General features: G+C 39.4%; 1 protein-coding gene and 1 pseudogene across 2 annotated transcripts; both read left to right on the top strand.

Moving 5' to 3' along the window:
• On the top strand, positions 1-18,787 carry SOX30 (SRY-box transcription factor 30). Of its 2 annotated transcripts, XM_028528783.1 has the most exons (5): positions 1-1,012; positions 2,639-2,878; positions 4,830-5,009; positions 7,167-7,659; positions 18,406-18,787. In XM_028528783.1, exons 1-5 carry the CDS (start codon positions 1-3, stop codon positions 18,785-18,787), a joined length of 2,307 nt encoding a protein of 768 aa, XP_028384584.1. The 2 variants fall into 2 exon arrangements, with proteins under 2 accessions (XP_028384584.1, XP_028384585.1); XM_028528784.2 differs by lacking the exon at positions 7,167-7,659 and having other exon boundaries at positions 18,406-18,615.
• A 3,103-nt stretch (positions 18,788-21,890) lies between these two features.
• Positions 21,891-23,730, top strand: LOC114510287 (annotated as a pseudogene).
• Positions 23,731-24,762: the final 1,032 nt, after the last annotated feature.

Raw genomic sequence — 24,762 nt, 5'->3', positions numbered from 1 at the left:
ATGGAGAGAGCCAGGCGGGAGCCGCCGCCTCAGCCACGCCAACTGCCACGGGCCACCCCGCCGCGTCCACTGCGCCCCGCTCCGCCCCAGCCGCCGGTCGAGGGCACCCCCTTTCGGGCAGCGGCCGCGGAGCCCCCATTGTCGCCTCCAGCCCCGTGCGCGGCCGCCATTGCGACCCTGGCCTCGCCGTGCGGGGAGGCACCGGCGTCGAGCGGACAGCCCTCAGCAAGGCGGCTGTTAAAGGTGAAGTCGGAGCAGGTGTTGCTGCTGCCGCCAGGGCCACCACTGCCTCAGGCCCAGGACGAAGACGCCAACGTATCGCCCGCGCAGGCGCGGCTGCTGCAGCTCAGGCCCGAACTGCTGCTACTGCCTCCGCCACCGCCCTCATCCGAGGGCGCCCCCTGCAGGCCCGAGTTGCACACGTTGCAGCCCAGGGCGCTGCAGGTCAAGGTGGAGAAGCAGGATCTCGGGCCGGACTTGGATCCCTCGGTGGGGCCTCGGAGGGCAGTCGAGGTGGGCCCGAGGACCTCCAGGACGGCCAAGGCGGAAGGCCCTGGGTCGGCCCTGGAGGGTCGCCGAGGGGACCGGAAGAAGGGCAAGTTGGAGGCGGAGGAGGTAATGAAGGACACGGAGAAAGTCTGGGAAGGCAAAAGTCTGACAGCCATCAGAGAAGGAATCATCAAAACAGAGGAGCCTGAGAAACTCCACGAGGACTGCAGGCTTGACAGGGAGCCCGCGTCTAATGGGCTGCTCCATGGCAGCAAGGAGGTCTTCCTGGCTCAACCGTCCAGCGCCTTTGGGCCGCACCAGCAAGACCTTAGGATCCCTTTGACTGTCCACACTGTCTCACCTGGGGCCCAGATCCAATTCCAGGGACCTCCACCTTCAGAGCTGATACGATTGACCAAGGTCCCCTTGACACCTGTGCCTCTTAAAATGCAATCCTTACTGGAGCCTTCTGTAAAAATTGAAACCAAAGATGTCCCGCTCACCGTGCTTCCCTCAGATGCAGGTATTAGACGCCAGGGGAATCTGGTTTTCAGATTTCGTCTATGTTGCCCCATAGCTGACATGTCAGCAGTTCAGAAGCCTAAACTAGAAAAATAAAATCATGGAACCGATTCTTTTCAGGGCAAAGCCTGCACAGGTATCACTTCTGATTGACTTGTACATATCCCAGTAAAATACACTAACATGTTCAAGATTACCATTTTTTTAAAAAAATCTGTTTTAAGACCCAGTGAAGCTGAGATTTAGATGTGACTAAAGTTTACACACAAAAATAGAAATATCCTTGCTGGATAATACAAAACCTTCAGTTTATATGCTGCAGATTACAAAATTAAAATATTGTATTACAGTAGCTCAATAGTTTTATGTGTAACAAGAAGCAGAAGAAAAAATGGTGCTTAATGAAAAAATGGTTATTATTAAGGAGGAAAGTTTTACTGATTTGTAGAGTTGATTTTTCTTCTTTAGAAATGTATAGTGAACATTCTTCTAGGAGAAAAACAGTAACATTTTAGTTTTGTAGAAGCTAAGGACTTAGAGAAATTTGGAAAATGAAAATACTATAGAGTAAGTTAGAGAAATTGCTTTCAAAGAAATCACTATGGTTAATTGTGGTAACAACTATAAATAAATATTTTATTTCTACCCATTATTTCCAAATATAGAGTTAGGAAATTCTTATTTTAAGGTTTAATTCAGACAAAACACTATGCCAATGAATGTCATAGGAAATCATTAATTTTCATATTTTCATTAACTTTTATATTTATTGTTTTTGTTATTTTCTTTACTGATTCTTTCTTCTTACCCTACCTTCTTGCTTCTATTTTCAGTAGTTTTTAAATGTTTTTATTTTCTAAATGAAAGAAAGGGAAGACTTTCTTCACAATACTTATTTCATTCTTTGTGCACTTTTAAAAAATTATATATTAAGTAACCCTAAAAAAGAAACAATATAAGAAGTTTATAGATCATTGTTTTTGATAAATTATATAAGAGATGGGAGTTTCATCAACTTTATTTTGATTTCAACTGGATCCGTGACTCTTAAAAAGTCACTTTTATTAATTTTCTCCCAGGACATGGGAATAGTGTTGATGACCCATTTTGACAGGAGCTTCACTTTGATGATTAAATAAAACTAATGTAGTATTATAACATTATAAATATTTTTGCTTGAATAGGCACTACAGCAGCATGTAAATGAGTTCCTTTCAACATTTTGAACATGCCTACCTAGTGCTAGGATTCTAGTCGTCGATAAATCGTAGTTCATGTCCCCCATTAATAGAATATTTGTAGTGGGAAATAAAGTAAATGTTAATGATTTTTGGAGGTATTGATACAGTTCAAAGAAGTAATAAGCCACCAGTTTACTGTCTGCAACACTGTCCCACAATTTCTTCAACAACACATTATGTTGAGGAACAGAGCCATCCTAGTTACAATTTAGAATGCTGAGTTTAGGGGTGATGAGGAGTTCTGGAACACTGGCAGTTCTTTGGCTACTTAAGTGTATATTTTCTCCAGCTACTTAAAAAAAATCAATGTAAATGGTGCATTTCACTTTGAAATTGTGTGTATGTCTCTGACATGTTAATTTAGTGTCTTAATTTTTGCCACATAGGAATACCAGATACTCCCTTCAGTAAGGACAGAAATGGTCATGTGAAGCGACCTATGAATGCATTTATGGTTTGGGCGAGGATCCACCGGCCGGCACTAGCCAAAGCTAACCCAGCAGCCAACAACGCAGAAATCAGTGTCCAGCTCGGGTTGGAGTGGAACAAACTTAGTGAAGAACAAAAGAAACCTTATTACGATGAAGCACAAAAGATTAAAGAAAAGCACAGAGAGGAATTTCCTGGTAATTAAATGAAACAAACAAAGCTAATTTCTTTTAAATTAATTGATTTAGGTAAAGATTAGGTTAGGCTAAGATTGAAAGAAACAATGTGTGATGTTTTTCTTAGTCTGATATGTATAATAAAAGACAACTGCTAATAATATACTAATGATGGAATTGTTACTGGGCATCAATTTCCTTGAACAGAACCAAGTAGAGGGATATTTGGTCTCTTACTTGCTAACTAATATAAACCAGGTGGCATAGAGTTTTACTGTGGTTTTGATGAAATATAGATATAAAATTATGAAGGTAAGAGCTCCAGAGTTCTAGGCTATAATATGAGGGGGGACCCAAAAAGACTGGAATTGTTTTCTGAAGGGTGGACCCCTTGTGGTGGAGGCTTCCCCAACTAGGTGAGTGTTCTAGGAACCCAGCTGTAGCAGTGTGCCAGCTGGCGTTGTTGCGAAAGGCTGCGTGTAGCTTCAGTGAATTTTTTTTGAAGACTCAACATGTTTGACTATTTCATGATGGGCGATTTACAAATGCACCTGTCCACACCGTACTGAGTGTTCAGCAGTTTTTGACCGAAAATGGCATGACTCCTTCATGCCCCACCCTTTCTATTTATGTGATCTCACGAATAGATCTCAAGCAACTTTTTTTTGCTTCCCTGGATGAAAAAAGTCCTCAAAGGGAAACATTTTGTTGATATGGAAAAGGTGAAACAAAAAATAGCAGAAGCACTAAAAGGCATCAAAATCAAGAAGTTCAAAAACTGTTTTGGGCAGTGGAAAAAACTCAGTAGGTATATCTTATCAAATGGGGAGTATATTGAAGGTGACTGAAGTTTAAACATGTAAGAAGAAATATACACTTTTTTATAAATACCATTTTGGGGGGGTTCTCCCCATACTAGAAAATGAAGTTTTAAAATTATAGCAATAGAAAAAGTGCAGTGTACACTTAAAGACAAAGAGAATGTAGGTATTAACATAAGGCCATGCTCTATTTTAATATTAAATGGTTATCAGAACATAGTCCTGCTTTCTGATTAATAGATTTACCTTTACTATGATGTAGTTTGAAATGAATTCTGATTTTCTCCCCAGCAGCAAGGACATTAAGATTAAGCTTGGGTTAATGCATAGTGGACAGCAGCCAACATGACTGTGCATGGTAGAAAAACAATTATTTTTTTCTAAAGTATGAGCAAAGACGTTGGGGGGATGTGGAGAGGGGGACAGAGGCAGCAATTATAGGGAACCAGCTATCCTTCTGGTTATACTGTGACTATTACTGCCATAGCTCCACTCCTCTGGCTTGGGAAGGAAATTAGGTGGTTTATGGACTTGGAGACTGCAAGTCTAGGTGAGTAACTCTTCTAAGTCAGGCATAGAAATAGTGACTGCTCATTAGTGACTATTTCAGTATAAGATAGAGACACCTGTATCTCATAGGAAGAAAACGGGGACATGAATACCGTCTTGCTGGAGCCCTGTTTTGTAGGTAGAGGAGAAGCTTTGGGATTCAAACTTGATGACTTTAATGCTGATTTTACTACAGATTCTATGTGTCTTTGAGTATAAGACATTTGACTTGGTCTTCCTTGGAATCATGGGTTACAATGTTGGCCACAGTTAGAAGAATATGGATATATATATATATATATATATATATATATATGCTAAAATACACAGTAGTATAATAGGGCTGGAAAGATAGTTTAGACAATAACTTATTTTTTAAAAAAACAGAAATGTTATGGACTTTTAATACAGGATGGAGCAAAAGAAGTTTTACAGTTGTATGTGGAACAGAGTTTATTCTTGCATTATTCATTAATTATTGTATTATTTTTCATATCAACAACTGTAAACCTAATTTTGCTTCACCCTGTATGGAAAGAACTATTTAAAGGCTAGATGGGGTCTATATGTTCAAATTAAAAATAGTTTATCTTCTTCTATAGGTTGGGTTTATCAGCCTCGGCCAGGGAAGCGAAAACGCTTCCCTCTGAGTGTTTCCAATGTGTTTTCTGGTACCACACAGAATATCACCTCTGCAAACCCTGCAACAATTTATCCTTATCGCTCACCTACCTACTCTGTGGTAATTCCAAGCCTGCAGAACACCATCATTCATCCAGTTGGTGAGTTGGTTTTACTGTAGATTATGAATTTTTAAATAGCTCTGTGAAAACTTTACCTCAAGTTGAAATTTTATTTCTGTTAGCTTAAGAATTTAGAAAAACAATATTAGGGGAAAATGGAGAAAGGGAAAACATTAAACTGGAGGAGGAAAATGTTCAGTCGATGTCAGAGAACTAGGTTTGCCAGAGCAGCAAAGATGTGTATGACTGAACACCCCGATGTTTCATTGGCACCCCTTCTGCTATGGAAATGTCTTTGGTAGAAAAGAACATTTGTTGCCAGCTGAAAGATGAGACGCTCCTTCAGTAACAGATTAAAGTGATGGTCTGCCACTCTCATCATTTACGTTTCCTTTGCCTACAAATACCGTTCTACCCCACTGAGGACTAAGAGCTTCTTGTAACGGGCATGGGGAAGCGAGATCTGAATCAAAGGCAGCTTTCCGGAGCTGCTGACTTGAGTGCAGTGACAATTCAATTAATACAACTTGGAGAGGTTTCGTGGTTTCACAGTCGTTTAGAGGAGGTTTAGATCTCCTTACACCAGGTCAGCGGTGGACGTGCTGTTAGCTACAGGCTCGCCTGTTAGTTGGTTCTTTCTTTCATCAAGCCGCCCCTTTCCCGCTGTCGTGGACCAGGCTTTGTGCCAGGCAGTGGGGTCACAAACACGAATAAATCAGTTTCTGCTCTCAGGTCCGCAGGTTCGTGATTATGGTCGGGGTGGGAGATATGTAAATAATAACAAAGATTTATAATATTTTCTAATAAGGGATAGATCTACAGGTTCCGGGGGAACAAGGAGGAGGGAAATTACTTTATTCCTGATGAATCAGGGAGGGCCTCACTAAGGCTTGTGCCCCCGTAACCCTGTCAACTGAGAATCAGAACAGCTCATTTGTGCCCTGGTCCCATGTGGCCTCTGCTTCACCGGGTCAGAGGCTATCGTGAAACGGATGGATGTATCCCTTAACTGCCTACCTCCAGGTTCAAGATGGGTAGTGTCTACCTTATCTGGAGAGAGGCAAGGGTGGGAAGTTGTTATCCGGACAAGGCTGAGAGCAGATGCACATTCCTCTGAGCCTCTGGCAGAGACATTTCTAGCCATTGAGTCTGTTCTTGGGCAGCGTCTTTTATGTTAACAGAGACCTAACTGCACCGGAACAACCTAGATCATGACTCTGTTGCTGTGGCTTCTCTCTCCACTTCTTTGGGAGAGATTAGCTGAATGTAGGTTAAGTGCGTCATTTGGGTAATTTAGTAACTCAACCAGCAGTCCTTGCTTCCTCAGGAACAGAAAGATCAAATCCCGGCTGTCTTACCTGTCTTCACAAATCCTGCCATCCCTGTCATGCCCTGCTGTGATAGTATCCCTTTCACACCTGTCACAAACTGACCGGTGGCAAGTCCTGTCCTCACTTAGGAATTTCCTTTTATATTCACATCACATACAATGAAGTGAAATACTTTTACTAATTGTTTCTTTAGTTTTTTCAGTTAGAAAAATTAAATGTCATTCATCATTTAGTTTAATATACAGAGAGAACAAAAACAAAAGAAAAACAACCCATGCCACTACACTAAAACCTCTATTAATATTAAAGATAAAATTAATATGTCTAGATGATAAAAAATTCAAACAGTACGCATAGGTATAAAATGCAAGTCTAGCTTTCCCTGTGGCTCCCCTGCCCTGCCTCCTCTCCCCGATGACCACCCCTTAAAAGTAATCCCTGTCAGTAGTTTCACAGCATTTCTTCTAGAAACATTTGTACCCACAGACCAGCATTGTGTATATTTGTCTTATATTCCATCATTCAATGTTATTCATTTATTTAAAAAATTGCTGCACGCCTATTCAGTGTCAATCAGAATTTAGAGCCCTGGAGATAACAGCTGTGCCCAGAACAAAAAAGGTCTCTCCTCTCATGGCACTCAGAATCTAGGCGAGAACGAGAAACCCAAAAATATAGGTAAACAGATGACTTTAGTTTGTTCAAAATGCTGTAAGGACACAGAATGGATTGACAAGGTGATGCTGTTAGGTTAAGGTAGTGACTGAAGGCTTCTAGTTGTATGGTTTATTAAATTTAACTGAAAACAAACAAACCATGGGATGGCTCAATTAATGCCTGATCTCTGCTATTTTTATTTTTGAAGGTGAAGCCCCGCCTGCCATCCAGCTACCCACACCTGCAGTCCAGCGCCTCAGTCCCATCACGATTTTTCAGCCCACCGTTTCCAGTACCGCTCAGGTGGCCGTCCAGGCTCCGAGTCTGCCCCTGCGCCCAGCACTCCCGCCCCAGTGCTTTGCCGGGCCCTCCCAAACGGACGCCCACCAGCTGCCGTCTGAAGCCAATCACTCTGTAAAGAGACCCACGCCTGTGTCTCCTGAGAGCACCAACAGGCTTTCAAGTAGTGCAAGTACTGCCCACGCCAGATTTGCAGCCTCCACCGTCCAGCCCCCCAAGGAGTACCCCAGCGTTTCCGCTTGTCCCAGAAGTGCGCCAATGCCCCAGGCTCCTCCGCTTCCACACTCACACGTCTACCAGCCCCCTCCCCTCGGCCATCCAGCCACACTATTTGGGACACCGCCACGGTTTTCTTTTCATCATCCTTACTTCCTACCTGGACCTCACTACTTCCCATCAAGGTAAATGATCTTTTATTTCCCTTCACCTAAAAATACATATATCTAATGAATTTTTACCTCTGAAGGCAACTCTTTTTTACTGAAAAGGAGACTTCTTCCATTCTTTGTGGAATCTAATTTAGGTTACAGGCTGAATAGGGGCCAAGCAGTTAGCATACATACATGAGAGGAGCTAGATGAGGACTCGGGGGAGGCAAAGAGAGTGCGTACCCCATCTGACAGGGCAACTGCTGTTCAGTTCCAGCCGACCGTTGCGGCATGAAAAATGGGCACCGGTGTTGTCAGATCTGATTCTTCATGAGAAATTAGTTATAAGGGACCTTAAGATCATTTAGTCAACCCCCGTTAGTGTATAGAGCTGTGTTTCTCAAACTTTTATGTGCATGATTCACATGTGATCTTTTAAAATGCAGACTCGGAGTCAGTAGGTATGGTGCACAGTAGTATTCGATGCCAGGGCATTGTAGGCCTGCTTTTCTGTGTTTCTAACAAGCTCCCTGGTGAAGCCAATTCTGCCGGTCTGTGGACCACACTTTGAATAGCAAGGGTATAGAGGAGGGCACTTGGGCTGAGAGGTTAGATGGTTTGTCCAAAGTTACACTCCCTTTCAGTGCCCTTTTTAACTCTGGAATTTCCCTTAGAAATTACCAGCCAAGGAATTCATTATCATAGGGAAGTATCTAGAATCATAGGGAAATGATTGCTGTTCCTTTTTCTTTTTAGCATTTTGAGAATGAAGCATTGTTACATATAATTCTTACAACAATCCTGTGACTTGGGTATAATACTTCCCAGTTTTTCAGATACATTATCAGATGTTAAATCTCTTTGTTAAGGTCACTCAACTGGTAAATGGCAGAGCCGGTAGTCAAACTTAGTTTGTCTAGCTGATTTTGAATTCCATGTTTGTTATTTTCAGTGTATCAGTAAGGCTTCTCAGTTTAATAGCTCTTCTTGATTGGCAGCTGTTACTTGCTAGCAGAGATGCATATGAAAAATATGTACTTTTGAATGGAAACTCATGTAGTCAAGTGGACTTTTGGGTGCATAATACTTCCATATGTAATAAATAGATAAAAGCATGGGAAATTTATCTTTCTTACTCCTGACAAGGCTTATAGGAGTTGGCTGTTAATGTATAAATTATCTGATAATTTAAAGAACATTTTACAAAGAAGCTCTGGAAAGAAAGTCCTTAGAAGACAGAAATTATATCTGTATCTTTAATGTCGTATTGTCAGTTAATAATGATGCTATTGGAGGAACCAAATGAGGTGAATTAGTAATACAATACTGAATTTTATCTCATTTAAGAAAGTCAAAAGCAGTATGTCAGCTATAAACATTAAGCTGCATATAGTTTTCCAAAACAGAAGATTAGCCATATAAATTATAATATTTGTGGGGGGGGCTCCACCCACAGAGCCTTCCCCCACCAGCCACCACGGATGAGAATAAGTCTATCAAGACATGATCTGCTTGGGGGAAAGGTGGCCAATCTCTCAAAGGAGAAGGGCCAGGAGCCTTTTCCTCAGTGGCTTTTATTGGGTTCATTTACACAGGAATTCAGGTAAAGCTCATTATTCATTGCTGGGAAGTAAGGATCAAATAACAAGGAACTCTGAGGGCTTATTTTGAGTCAGGGTCAAAGAGCTGTAAAATTTTAAGGAACAAACTTTCTTCTTCCCTGGACCCTTATCATTTCATTGAGAGCATTCTAAACAATGCAGGTTTCACAGGATTTTACATATTCTTTCTTAGACCTGATCACCCAGGGAACCCCCCCTTTCCAGCACAGGGCTGCACCACCCTCTGTCATTGTTTCAGGCTTAGGTGGAGCAAGGGAATTAAGGCAGCAAAGAGATTAGGAGATTCTCTCGCAGACAATGAGGACTCAGGGTATGTCAAAGCCGAGGGGCGAGGGTCCATCACCCCCTTTTGCTCTAGCCCCCAAAGTCCTTCCTTGGAGGCCTCCCACGTGATCATGCCTATTTTAGGTTGTTCCCTCCTTGGGGAATCTTACCCATCATTGGCTAACTGACTAAGCATTGGGGGCCAGTTATGGATGAAGTAAAAAGAGCAGAAGTGGTGCTCCTGCCAGGGAGATAAGCTTTTGTCTCCTTGGTGACTTATGGTCCAAGGTCATTCCCTCAGCCTTAGTCTTGGCAGGGGTTACAGCTTCTGATACCAGGCAGGGCGGTTCCCAACAAATATTTTTTTATTGCTTTTCTAACTTCTACCTGTACGTATATGTTAATTTCCCCAAGGAAATGGGTAATCTTATTTATGCTTATTTAGATAGTATATTTCAGTAAAATCTAGCCTAGCTAAATGTCAAAATTAATTGATTCCCTCTCAATTTTCCTATTGTCTCTTCTCACAACTGATAACAGAATCTTCTATAAAGAATATTGCCCCCTAATCTATTCCATTCGTGTGTGGAATTATTTAGTACCATAATTGAAATGATGTTTGATATACATATCAACTATGTAAATATATCAAATATGCATATTTTTCAAGCAGTCCATTTTTCTCTGTATATCTAGAATAAAAATCAAAGACATTAACTATTTTCTCAAGGAGTCATTTTATAAAATAGATAAACTCAAAAGAGCTGATCCCTAGCTCTGAGAGCTAACATCTTCCTTCCTTCAAATCTTAACCATCTTCATACTCTGCTTATTGAAACACTTTCTTTCTGTATTAATTTCTTAGATTAGTTCTTTTCTCCCCCACCCTTTTTTCTCTTCTTCCTCCTCCTTGCAGTGTTTATACTTCTACAAAGAGATATCTAGGATCTTTATTCTGTTGGCCACTGAGTAAATAAAGGTGTTTAAAAGTCTGTTGAAATTATATATAAAGGATAGAAAGACAAATGGGAATTTGTTAACTTGAAATATATAGAAAATATAATTATACATAATTATGTATACATATGCATATATACATGCACATACATAGGAAGGTAAGTAAAACAAAGTTCCCAGATTTATGAGAATATATAGCATCTTAACTATAACATTTCAGACAACATATCAAAGGTTAAAAGCAATTATCCCTCACCTTCGTTTGGGTTATAGGCCTATTTAAGAACTTGATGTAAGTTGTGGACCCACTTCCCATAATAATGCACATCTAATCAATAGACATGTACAATGTTTTGCCTAGATTGTATTTAGGAGGGAATTTAAAGACCCCAAACAAACATGATAGACTCAGCTAACACGAGATACTTCTGTGGTAACTATCTAGAAATATGAAATTTAAATAGGAACAATTTACTATCTAGCTAAATGCACCATTTCATTTGCTGTATGGAAGCTTTTTAGTTTGATATAGTCCCACATGCTTGTTTTTGCTTTTGGTGTCCAATCTAAACTATCATCACCTAGACCAATATGAAGGAGCTTATTGCCTATGTTTTAGTCTTAGAGTTTTATTTCTCATGTTCAAGGTCTTATGTTCAAGTTTTTAATCCATTTCGAGTTTATTTATTTTTTTTTTAAATATTTTATTTATTTATTTTTAGAGAGGGAAGGGAGGGAGATAGAGAGAGAGAGAGAAACATCAATGTGCGGTTGCTGGGGGTTATGGCCTGCAACCCAGGAATGTACCCTGGCTGGGAATCGAACCTGGGACACTTTGGTTCCCAGCCCGCACTCAATCCACTGAGCTACGCCAGCAAGGGCTCGAGTTTATTTTTGTGTTATGGTATAATGTAGGGGTCCAGCTTTATTCTTTTGCATGTGGCAATCTAGTTTTTCATTTACTGAAGATATTGTTTTCCCCCATATATTCTTGGCTCCTTTGTCATAAAGTAATTGATCATATACATGTGGGCTTATATCTGGACTCTCTATTTTATTCCATTGATCTATGTATCTGTTTTTATGTCAATAGCATACTATTTTACTATAGCTTTGAAACATAGTTTAAAACTAGTGAGTATAATGCCTCTAGACTTGTTCTTCTTTCTCAATATTACTTTGGCTAGTTGGGATCTTTTGTGGTTCTAAACAAATTTTAACGTTGTTTTATTTCTCTGAAAAAAAATGCCATTGGAACTTTGATAGTCATTACATTGGATCTGTAGATTGCTTTGGATAGCATGGAAATTTTAATATTAACATGGAATATCTTTTCATTTATTTGTGTTCTCTTCAATTTCTTTTATTAGTATCTTATAGTTTTCAGTGTATGGGTCTTTCACCTCCTTGGTTAAATTTATTCTTAGGTATTTTATCCTGTTTGATGCGTTGTAAATGGGATTGTTGTTTAAATTTTTCTGATAGTGTGTTGTTAGCGTATAGAAAGACAACTGGTTTTTGTATATTGATTTTGTATCCTGCAAGTTTATTGAATTCATTGATTAGTTCTAATATTTTTTTTGAGGCATCTTTAGGGTTTTCTATTAGTAGATTTTTATAATCTACTAATAGAGACTGTTTTATGTCTTCCTTTCCAATATGGATATATTTTATTTCTTTTTTTTTGCCTAATTGCTCTGGCTAGGACTTCTAATACTATGTTGAATATAAGTGGCAAGAGTCGATATCTTTGTCTTGTTTCAGCTTTTCTTTGCTATCTGTGAATACTTAATTTTAAATAATGGATAGAAGACCATCCCCAAAATGGATGACTATCAGTAAGGAAATAGACGACTGGACAACACTGATTAAACCAACTAGATCTAAATGTATATTTATTATATATTATATATAAAATATTCCATCTAATAACAAAATGTAAAATTTATCAAGTGTACATGATATATCCTGTAGGATAGATCATTGTTAAATCACACAATAAGTTTCAAAAACTTTAAAAGATTGAAAGCATACAAAGTTTCTTCTTTAATTATGATGGAATAACACTAGTAATCAATACAAAAAAAGTGGAAAAATCACAAATATATGGAAATTAAGCAGCATAGTTTTAAACAGCCAATGGTCAAATGAGACATCACGAAGGAAATTAGAAAATACTTTGCGGTAAATGAAAATGAAAATACAACATACAAAAACTTAAGGGATTTTATAATGAAAGCAGTGCTGATAGAGAAGTTTATAGCTGTGATGACCTTTAGTTAAAAAGAAAGACATCAAATCTACAATCTAACTTAACACCATCAGAAGCTGAAAAAAGAAGAGCAAAGAAAACCCAAAACTAGAAGAAGGAAAGAAATAATAATGATTAGAGATAAATGAAATAAAGAATAGAAAAACAACAGAGAATTTAATGAAATAGAGAAAAGTCAACCAGTTGTTCTTTTTGAAAAGACCAACAAAATAGATAAAACCTTTATCTAGACTAAGAAAAATGAAAGAAGACATAAACTATGAAAATCAGATATGAAATTGGTTATATTACTTCTGATTCTATAGGAATAAAAATGATTATAGAACAATACAATGAATAATTGTATGCCAACAAGTTAGGTAACCTAGATAAAATGAAGAAATACATGAATTACCAAAACTGACTTAAGAAGAAACAGAAAATCTGAATAGACCTGTATCAAGAGATTAAATCAGTAATCAAAAACCCCCCAACAAAGAAAAGCCCTGGACTAGATAGTTTCACTGGTGAATTCTATAAAACATTTAAAGGGGAATTAACATCATTACTCTCAAACACTTAAAATATGAGTGGGAACACTTCTAAGGCCAACATTACTTTGTTACCAAAGCCAAAGATATCACAAGAAAGAAAAATACAGATCAATATATCTTATAAATATAGATGTGAAATGTACTCAGCAAAATTCTAGCACCCTGAATCCAGCAGCATAGTAAAAGGATCACAGACCAAGAACAAGTGGGATTTACCCCAGGAGTGTTTTCAACATCTGAAAATCAATCAGTGTAACAGACTTCATTAATAGGATGAAGGCACAAAACCACTTGATCATTTCAACTGATGCAGAAAAAACACGTGAAAAAATCCAACACTTTTTCATGATAAAATCAATTCCTAATTTCAAGGTTATTCAGAAAACTAAGGATATAGAAGGAGACTTCCTCAGAATGATAAAGAACATTTGTCAAAAGCCAACACTCAAAGTTTTAGTCGGTGATGAAGGACCAGAGCTTTTCTGCCTAAGGTTGGGAGCAAGACAAGGATGCCCACTTGTATTTCTGTACACTAGCAATGAGCAAAGAGCAAAGTCCAAAAAGGATATTAAGAAAACAATTTCATTTATAATAGCATCAAAAAGGACAAAATACCTAGGAATAAATCTAACCAAAGAGGCGCAAGACTTGTAAACTGAGAACTATAGAACCTTGATGAAAGAAATGAAAGAGGACCCAAGTAAATGGAAATGTGTATGTGTTCATGCATTAGAAGACAGGTGGCAAGCGCAAGCCCCGTGGGCTGAATCCAGCCTTCCACCTTGTTTCTTCCCTTCGGCAGTGCCGAGCTCCTTGCCCCTAGTTAAGGAATAGTTACACTGATACAGTCCTAAAATTACATTCGGCCCTTTGAAGGCAACTGCGAGGCCGATGTGGCCCCCAGTGAAAATAAGACACCCCTGCATTAGAAGACTTAATATTGTAAAGATGGCAGTACTTCCCGAGGTGATTTACAGAATCAATACAATCTCTCTTAAAATTCAATGGCTTGTTTTGAAGAAATGGGAAAGTTGATCCTAAAACTCATATGGAACTATAAGTGACCAACAGTAGTTAAAACAGTCTTGAAAAAGGAAAACAAAATTGAGGACTTACAATTCCTAATTTCAAACTTACTACAAAACTACAGTATCAAACAATGTGGTATCAAGAGAATGAGAAGACAGGCCACAGATTGGGAGAAACTATGTGTGCAAGATGTATCTGATCAAGGACTGTTATCCAAAATACACAAGGAAGTCTTAAAACTCAACAATAAGAACATGAACGACCTGATTGAAAATGAACAGAAGACCTGAACAGACACCTTACCGAAGATGTACAGATGACAATTAAGCATATGAAAAGATGTTCCTTGTGTTCATTAGGGAACTGCAAATTTAGACAACAATGAGATACTACTACACACGTATCAGAATGGCCAAAATCCAAAACACTGCCAGCACTGAATGCTGGTGAGGGTGTGGAGCAAAGGAAACTCTTAATTTATTGCTGGTGGGAATGCACAATGGTACACCACTTTGGGAGACAGTTTGGCAGTTTCTTACAAAACTCAAAATACCCTTACCATATGATCCAGCATTCACACTTCTTGGTATTTATCCAAATGAATTGGAAACTTATGTTTATACACAAACCTGCATATGAATGTATAAAGCAGCTTTATTCTTAAGATGAGTAGATAAACTATGGTGCATCTAAACAATGGAATATTATTCAGTGCTAAAATGAACAGAACTATCAAGCCATGAAAAGACATGGAGGAACCTTACATGCATATTACTAAGTCAGAGAAGCTATGGGTAATATTTTCTTTTTGTTTTATTTACCATTTTGTGATAGAAATTTTCATATGCAAAGCAGAGGGACTAATCTCCGTGTACCCATCACCCAACTTCAACAACTATCTTGGTTCATTTAGTTCCCCTCCCTTTTGTGCGAAGGTGTCTTCAGCGTTTTAAAGCAACTTACAGACATCATATAATTTCACCTCTAAATACATCAGTATGTATATTTACTAGTTAAGGATGGGGAAAATGACCTTATTATTTTTACACCTAAAAATTAATACTTACTTATTGTTTAATTTTTCTGCACTGTCTCAGAACAGTCTTTTCACAATTGGTTTGTCTAAAACTAGAACCAAGCAAGGAATACACATTGGATGTGATTATGTTTCCTAAGCCTCCTTTATGCTACAATAGTACTTAACCTTTTTTTTAAATACTGTGTATTTATCGAAGAAACAAGAAATTATCCACATCCTGGATTTGGCTTATTACATCCCTGGATATTATTTAACATGCTTCCTTATCACACATTTTTCCTATAAAATGATAGTTGGATCTTGTAACTAGATAGATTCAGGTTCAATTTTTTTTTTTTTTGCAATGATACCTCATAGGAGGTTCTCTGCACTTTGTATTGCATCACATCAAGGGGTACATAAAGTCTTTTTTATTGCTGATGCTAGATTGATCTGTGGGCTCAGGAATTACTGGTCTGATCATAAGTTTCCCCACCTAAAGCAATGCTTCTCAATTCTCTTCCCTGCCATAGTATCACTTGAAGATCTCAGACCAAATAGGTCAGAATTTGGGGGTGTTAGAACTTGGGTGGCAGTATTCTTCAAAAGTTTCCCCATGGAATTCTGGTGGTCACCTAAGGTTGAGAAATACCAGCGTAATTATTTTAGTAGCTATGTTGATTGTTACCTAGAACCATGCAAGTGTAAAATGGTGATTTTCTGATTTGATATTCCTTCATTCATTAGCTGGAATTCTTTTATGAAGAAAAACTTTCCCTCATTCACTGTTTGAAATATGGAAGGGCAGGATCAACTCTTGGTTCTCCCCACATATCAGTGATTCTTGTTTTGTTTTGGCAATATCATTATGAACAAGTGGGTTTTTGTATATTTGGTCTGTTTTAATGCTTTACAGTTATTACTTATTATATCTTTTGATTCTGTTTTTTGTCCAGTTGGCTATAACTTTGCTCCTGTGTCCTTGGTCTTTGATTTAATAGCTTTCCCCCCCTATCTGGCACAACATGTCCCAAACTCACCTTGTACTTATTTATACCAACCTGGAATCAGTCATTTTACTGAGATGTCCAAGTTTCTTTAACTGAAAGTGATATTTAGAAATATCATTTTGGACAATAGGCATGTTATTGCTACTAATTAAGAGGATGTCTAGGCCTTTTCTGTGAAAATATGTATTTTTGTGAGAAAATTAGAGTTTAAGTTGGTAGAACTTTTAAGGCAATATTATCCCTATTTTATGTAAGGGGGCCCTAAGGTTCAGATAACTTAAGATTTGCTTAAGACCAGGCATGTAAGTAGTGCGGCTAGAGCTAGTGCCGAGGCGACGTGCTGCGGTGCTCGGAGAGCAAGCTCTGGAGGCAGTCTGCCCAATCCTGATCCTGTGCTACTCCTTACCAAGCATGTGGCTTCGAGCAAGCAGCTCAGTCTCTTCAAGGCTGTGTTCCCTCATCTACAAGGTGGAGAGATTATAATATCTGTCTCATAGAGTGATTCTAAGGAATATTTAGAATCACTCCTTAGACACATACTCCTTAGGCACCACCTAGAAAACATAGTGAATGCTTATTACATGCTGGCTATTATCATTATTCTGATCATTCTATTTGATGCTTTTTCCACTATACCGTCATGCTTATGGTTGATCATTTTCACCCATATAACCTTTAAGGATTACCCTTGTCTTAATTGACCATTTTGTTCTTTGGACATAACCCTAATTTTTTTTATAACACACCACTATGGCCATGTGGTGTTTGCACTGTAGACTTTAGCACATGCCTAGTACGTACCTAGATTTTAGACCTTTTTAAAACCAATTCCCCACCAACGCATGCCTAGTGTCTTGTCTACATTCAGTCAGTCCAGGGAAAAATAGTGGTTGGATTGTTTCTAGCTGATGTGAATGCTTGGTGGGGGAGGCGGCTTGAAGCACCCCCTTGAAGTACCTGGAATTCAAGGGATGGAGAACCTGAAGGTGGACCAGTTGCAGGAGCCACATCACAGTAGCTGGAAGCACAGCATTCAGGACACAGGTATTAAAGTAAAAATACCCGAATGAGGGTGTGGCAGCAGGAGTGGAAACCTGAAACATTCGAGAAACTTTGCCTCACATTTGTGATATTTAACATGGGCAAGGCCCCTAGCACTTAGAGACACTGAAGCACTGAATAAAGAGTGCTTTCAAAGAGTTTGAGGTGATAGTTTAGTAGTTGATCATACTTACGTCTTTCAAGAGGAGAAAACAAAGTTGACTTCTTTTTAAAATGTGGGAGCGTGAAATGGGTTTTCCTGAGAGTGTTCGCTATGTTTACATTATCGGTCACTAGGTGGCGTCCCTGAGTCCAGGGACGTCTTGGTTGGACTTCTCTACACACAGTACCTCTTCCTGCCGTGCCTGTCCTGTGCCTTTGAAAGGGAGAATAAATGCTTTAAAAATATATATATTTTGACAAGTGGGTTTGAATGGCAAAATTTGGTGGGGAAATATCTTTACAACAGCACTTTGGCATCAGTTCTAAATCTTTCTGGTACTGACTTTTTAATTTACTTCATTATTGAATGTCAATTAAAAAGTTAAATTGTTATCCTCTGTTTCAGGGCTTCCCTAGGATCTCTTGATTTCAACCTAATTATACATTTTTCCTTCATAAGCTTTGTTTCAAATACTCCTAAGAATAATTGCTGCACTGCCTACTGCCAGCTTCTAAAGCACACACAATGCATACCTGCATTTCCCAAACCTTACATGGCGTAAGGCATCGAGAGGGAAAGGCCCAGATTAGCAATTTTCTTTATCAAGACTCAACAGGAAGCCGAAGGCTGATAATAGATAATAGTCTACTGAATATGTCAGTCACGAACTTACTTTGCCATTTATTTATTTTATGTTGGGGCTAAGCAGTAGTAAAAGGGCACACGGATACATGAAGTGGTAGCAGAAAGTTATTTCAGGAATTTTCCAGGCCCCAAAGAGGATGCAGTTAAATTTGATCAATTAGTCTGTGTGCAGGGCAGTATCTGGGCAAGGTAAGATCTAATTCCTTTTTTGTCTTTCTGCTGCAGCACGTGCCCTTATAGTCGGCCTCCCTTTGGCTATGGAAATTTTCCAAGTTCAATGCCAGAATGCCTTGGCTATTATGAAGACAGGTACCAAAAACATGAGGCTATGTTTTCAGCTTTAAACAGAGACTATTCTTTCAGAGACTACGCAGATGAACGCACACACAGCGAAGACTCTCGCAGCTGTGAGAGCGTGGACGGGGCCCCTTACTACGCCGGCCACAGCCACGGCGGGGAGGAGTACCTCACCCTCGTGCCGCAGCTGGACATCGGCGTCCTGGAGAACGTCCTGACGGTCCCCACCTCCACCCCCTCCAGCGTCCAGCAAGTCAACGTCACGGACAGTGATGAGGAGAAAGAAGAAAAAGTGCTCAGGAATTTATAATTTTTAAACAAATATGCTCAGAAAATAAACATTTCTTAAAATATATTCTGGGTCAGTTGGTGTGAGGGGGAAAAAAAGCCTAGAATGTTTTGCTGAGAGTTTTCAGCCATGATTTGAGGAGTCCAACCAAACGCAATTTATGCCTTCATTAAGTTTTCATTAGTGAAACTGGAGTCCTGGTGTTTCATCGTAGGGACATTTAAGATACGAAGTAGTTTATTTTTATGGCGGAAATTTGCATCAACATATATTATCGTCACTTTCTCTTGGAACATGAAAAATTCTGAATCCTCACAATTACATGTGAGGGAAAAGGGAGTATACATCTGGCGTGACAAATGTGATTTGTATTTATTTCAGGATACATTTATTTATTTGTTTTATGTGATTTTTGTTTGGTCTTTATGTAATACTTATGGATGTCAATTTTTATGTAACATTTTGAAAATATTTTGATAACTTTTAGTGAATTGGCTCTGTCACCACATTTAATTTATACTGATAACCAATTATAAGTTGCAAATGTGTTTTAATGTCACCTGAGGTAATTCCTTCAGCTAGATTAGTCATTTCTGTCTCTGAACATTTCGATCATCTATTTAGAATATCTTTTTCCATTTGGTATTCATTGTTCTACTTTTGTTATAATTAAATAAACATAGATAAAATCGTTCATGTTGGATGTTTTCTGTTTGGGGGATAGATATTGGCAGAATGAGCATCCTTAAAATGAGGATGCTTTCCATACCACCTACAGATATCTATTTTTACTTAATAGCCTCCAGAATTACAGATTCTATTAGCTTACATGAGACCAAGACTCTATTGATGAAGATGTTGTGCCCATATCCCAATGCCATTTCCAAACTCTAACACGCGTGTCCATGTGACTTGAGCACTCCTCATGTTGGAAGGGCTCTTCCAGATTTGCTTCAAGCAGCTGTCTTTAAAACCACGGAGTTCACGTAAGAGCATGTTGGGATCTGTTTATTCACAAAGAACAAAAAAATTCTACTTGCAATGTGACCTCTTGGTAAGTGCCCACTTATGGATGGAGAAACTTTTTAGAATGGGATCGGGATCACCAAAGATGGGATCATGGTAAAAGAGATCTACAAGACACAGAGTGAATTGATGATCGGAAATAGCCACAAACCAATACCTTTTCCCTCAATGATCTGTACAATTTATGCAAATTGAGATCTTGTTACTTAAACCTGCTTGGAAATTGTTGGAAACCTGTTCTAAGCTTTTAACTTCTTCCTTTGCTCAATCTGTATTTGTTCCTTAAGCAAAGGTTGTTTATGTATTACATTTCATCAACCCTATACTTAATTGTATGTAAAATTTCCTCTTCCCAATAAAAGATTTTATTTTCATATGTTACAATCTTTATTACTCTGTGCAATGTCATTTCAATGTGGTTAAAGAGCAAACTGTCATTTCTTGGTAGAGAGCAAATGTTGCTTCACCTTGAAGCTAAAGAAACATTTGTCTTCACACTTGACGTCTATGCTGTGAAGGAAAAAATGCATTTGATAATTTGACCCACTTTCCCCCGTCTCACTTAATGTTAAATTGGGTTTTGATTCTTTTCAGACCTTATTCTTTTTTTTTAAAGATTTTATTTAATTTTAGAGAAGGAAGAGAGGGAAAAAGAGAGAGAGAGAGAAACATCAATGTGCGGTTGCTGGGGGCTGTGGCCTGCAATCCAGGTATGTGGCCTGACTGGGAATCAAACCTGCGACACTTTGGTTCGCAGCCCATGCTCAATCCACTGAGCTATGCCAGCCAGGACTATAGACCTTCTTCTTAAGACAATTTGTTTACGGGCCTCCCTGTCTAAGGAATGATACAGAGCATGCGTCAGTGTTTCCTGACTGCTTGTCTTCAGGCTAGCCCTACACCACCAATTCCTTCCCCAATTTTCTTTTTAATAGCTGTTAAGGTTTGGCAACTGTTTAATCTTCCTCCTCCTCTTCCTCAGTGCTCTGATCAGAAGCTTAGATAGTTTACAGATCCACTGTATAATTTGGGCGGTGAAACGTGAGTAGCTTTATGTTGAAAGGTACCCAGTTGCAGATAAGTATGCCTGATTACAAATGCCCATATCTGCTTGTTCATAGTCCCTCAACCCGCTGTTGGCTCTGACTAGAGCTCTATGGACTTACAAAGCTCTGCCCGCCGGCATTCATTCACCTGCCTCTCCAAGTCATCAAAGGGAAACTCTCTAAGCTTGAAGCCACAACCACTTTCTAACAGGTCTCATTGCCTTGTTTGTTTTTATTATAACCCGGAAGCTAATGATATTTATAATACGAATAGCCTCCTTTAACAGTGTGTTGAAAAGTCAATAGGCTTAGAATGTCCAACTGTTCTGCACTCTGGCTATTTGTGAGTAAGAACTGTTTTCACTGCAAATAGGCTTGAAATAGATTTAGTGTCAACTTTTGAGTAGCTGACTTATCAAATCTAGAGAGGAAAGGGTAGTGTTCCTCTAAGTGTATTAGTTGGAACCAAACTTTTTAGGTACCCGACACTATCTGGTCACATGAGTTTGGGAAGCACACACCACACCCCCACCTTGGACGGTGCCGTCATCATTGTTAGGGTTCTCAGAAGCCTTGCAGTGAAAGAACCCGTTGAACGCTGTTGATCCCAGCACTTCCCAAAGTTATCTAGCTTGAGAACCCCTTTTTCATTTGAACACGATGTCTACTAGCAACTCAGAGAGTCCACTTTGGGAAATATTCATTGCGATTAGATCTGGTGGCTTTGCTTTTTAACTGTGACTTCACATGCGGTTTTCTGTATTGATCTCCTTAAATCTTTCACTGTGAGAAGCCAGCGGCCAAATAAAATGTTTTCTGCAATAAGTATCTGATGGTCTAAAAAAAAATGAAGAGCTGAAAAATAATTGTAAATTGTCATTCTTGACTTTTTAATGAAAGTTGATATTGCACCTGGGAGTTCAAGTTTGGCAAATGTGTGAAACTCCCACACAAGCACATTTTTCACAGTGTAAACCAGCTGTCAGTACGATGATTCCTGAGTCAAAAATATAGGCTACTTTTGAAAGTTGAAGCTTGGAACTGATTTCGAAATGAAATTGTGGGTATTCTATGAATTATAATATTTTAAAGAAGTATAATTTTAATGTATTCAGTAGGCAGGGTAATTCCGAAAGTTTTGTTCTACATTTTGGAACAGACTGCTGAGGCACGTCCTTTTTTTAGCTTTCTGAATCATCTTTTCAGGATATTACAAAAATTCCAAAGTCTTTACGGTAAAAGTAAAGTGTAATAGGGAGTTAGTTTCTATCTAAGTTTATTTGATGAAAAATCCCATATCCGCTAGACAGATTTACTCTTTATTTGTATGTTTTGCATTCTGATTGCCTGGCCCAACCTTCCATGTCTCCTTTCTGATGCTAAAGCACACGCAAACAGTGGTAGACTTTTCACTAGGTGATGAATGCTTATAGCAATCAAGGGAAGATGGGAAGGGCTGTTTGCTATAATGTTATGTCTCTGGCTCCTCTGAAACCACTTCAGGAATATTTTCATTTCTAACAACAATGAATAGGATCTTACATGTATTCTTTTTCAAAGGAAGATCTTTCAAAAGCTAAGTGTTTGCCCCTGTGTTCCCTGACACAGTGTCTGGGAGGCTGAACAGCCTTCCTGGAATATGTCTTTTCTTTCAAGCTCTGCATTATTACATAGGCCAAAGGCGATGGAAAGGTGCGGGGTGACCAGCCGTCCCGGCACTGAAGGACAGAGTGTCCTGGGTCACAGAACTTCTCAGTGCTAAAACAGAGAAGCTCCTCGGCCCCTGAGGCAAACTGGTCACTTGACGCAATGAATAAAATGAGTATAGAATCATCCAGAAGGCTGGCTTATGTAGACTGTGGGGTCCAGATTTAGAGTTTTAAATTGCCATGCTTCATTCAAAAAGGCAGATTTTAGCTGAATTTATGTCCAGCCCATGGCAAAGGCATGGGGTGAGTTATAGGATGGGTGGGGACTGGAAGAGAACTGGAGATATGTTAACTGTTAATAATCCAAGGTGCTTTTATCAGACAGCTTCAAGTTTCCTTGGGAGACTGAAAGGAAAATGATCAGAGCTCTACCTTTTAGTGCTATTTTACTTTATAAACCAGGGACAGAAGACATTTTTGTTACTATGGAGTCTTTGTTTTAAATTTTCTTCCTGTTTCCCCAGAAATGACAATGGAATATTGGCCTAGAGTCTTTAGCACAGCGTAAGCTGGGCGGCCTTGGCACAGATAACGTCCCAACCTCATACTTTAATAAGTGCCTCTGAGACACCAGCTGTTTCAGTGTTTTTCCAGTGTGATCGTTGCCTCACTTCCAACAAAGGGACCTGGGGTACTCGTTAAAAGTGCAGCCATTCCTCTCCCCGCCCCCCTTAGCACCGCTCCAGCGACACTGTGCTCAGTTCTGGACTGGGCTCAGCTAGCGCCGCTTTGGTCTCCTTCCAGCCTCCAACCCGATCGTCTACCGGGACCTCATCAGCCACGATGAGATGTTCTCCGACAGCCACATGATTCGGGTCTCCGATGGGCTGTGCCTGGAGGTACAGGGGAAGATGGTCAACAGGACAGAGAGTGATACTGATGGCTTGTTTGTTGGTGGAAATACCTCTGCCGAGGTTTCCCAGGGCGAAGGTACCAAAAGCACCGTCATCACTGGTGTTGTCATTGTCCTGAACCATCACTTGCAGGGAACCAGCTTCACAAAGAAAGACTAAAGGAAGGACATCAAAGATGACATGAAAGCAATCACAGGGAATCTTGAAGGACAGAGGCCAGCAAGACTAAAGCCTTTTATGACAGGGGCTGCAGAACAAACCAAGCACATCCTTGCTAATTTCAAAAACTTACCTGTTCTTTATTGGTGAAAACATGAATCCAGACGGCGTGGTTGCTCTACTGCACCGCTATGCGGACGGTGCGACCCCACGCACGGTTTCCTTTGAGGAGGGCTCAGGATATGGAAAAACGTTAACAGAGTTGACAATTTGGATCTGTCATCATACCTGGCTGCTGTTTTTCACGCACACACCATGACTAGGACAAACAAGACTGATGCCATCTTGAGCTCCTCATTTATTTTGACCTTGATTTGTTTGGAGCAGAGGCATTGTTTTTTAAGAAAAAAAAAAAGTCAGGTAAATTGTCTGAAAATAAAATGCATTTAAACTTTAAAAAATGCGGGCATTTCCCAGACCTATAAAATCAGCTCTTTCTGGCTATGGCCTGGGAATCTGCATTTAAGTAAACTCCTCACGGGATTCTTAAGTACTCCTACCTTTGACACTATGTAAAGTTTGCAAGGCTTACTTCAAATTTTACTCATTATGAAAACAGTATTTCTAAAGGAAATTTCCACCTCTAATCCATCCGATAATTGTTTTTATGATTTTTTCCTAATATTTGCACATATATACCCATTTTCACACAATTATAATCATAAGACATGCACATGCACAAATTTGCATTTCCTCAGTGTTTTCTCATGAGCTCATGACCATACACTATAGTTTCACAAGTGATCACCCTTTATGTTTGCATAATAGTGCTTCAGGCAGATGTGTCAGAATTAATCCCAAGAAAGGGTTAGGATTGTACTTTTTCCTAATCTGTTTCAGTAATTCGTCCCAGTACATTTCAACGATGAGATTTCAGGGTGAGCTCTTTTATAGACCAGGAGGAAGGGGTATCTCCAAGCAGCCATTATTTCCTTGACATGATGGGTTTTGGTATCATTTGAGAGGTCATTTTAGATCTGAGCGCTGATTGGCTAGGGAGGCAGGCTCTTATTGTTGGGACTTGGGGTCATAATATGAAGGATAAGAAATAGAGCGCATGGAAAGAAAAGTACTTCTGAATAGTCTTTGCTTTGTGACTTCCCTTGCCTTAGAGCTCTGCCCTGACTCCTAATGGCTGTTTT

The sequence above is a fragment of the Phyllostomus discolor genome, chromosome 13, assembly GCF_004126475.2.
Source record: "Phyllostomus discolor isolate MPI-MPIP mPhyDis1 chromosome 13, mPhyDis1.pri.v3, whole genome shotgun sequence".
Lineage (NCBI taxonomy): Eukaryota > Metazoa > Chordata > Mammalia > Chiroptera > Phyllostomidae > Phyllostomus > Phyllostomus discolor.
This window is presented reverse-complemented; position numbering and strand designations above follow the sequence as displayed.

Coding starts and splice junctions, on each gene's coding strand:
- SOX30 (XM_028528783.1), top strand. CDS start 1: ATGGAGAGAGCCAGGCGGGAGCCGCCGCCTCAGCCACGCCAACTGCCA. Junction 1,013..2,638: donor CGTGCTTCCCTCAGATGCAG/GTATTAGACGCC, acceptor TTTGCCACATAG/GAATACCAGATACTCCCTTC. Junction 7,660..18,405: donor CCTCACTACTTCCCATCAAG/GTAAATGATCTT, acceptor TTTCTGCTGCAG/CACGTGCCCTTATAGTCGGC.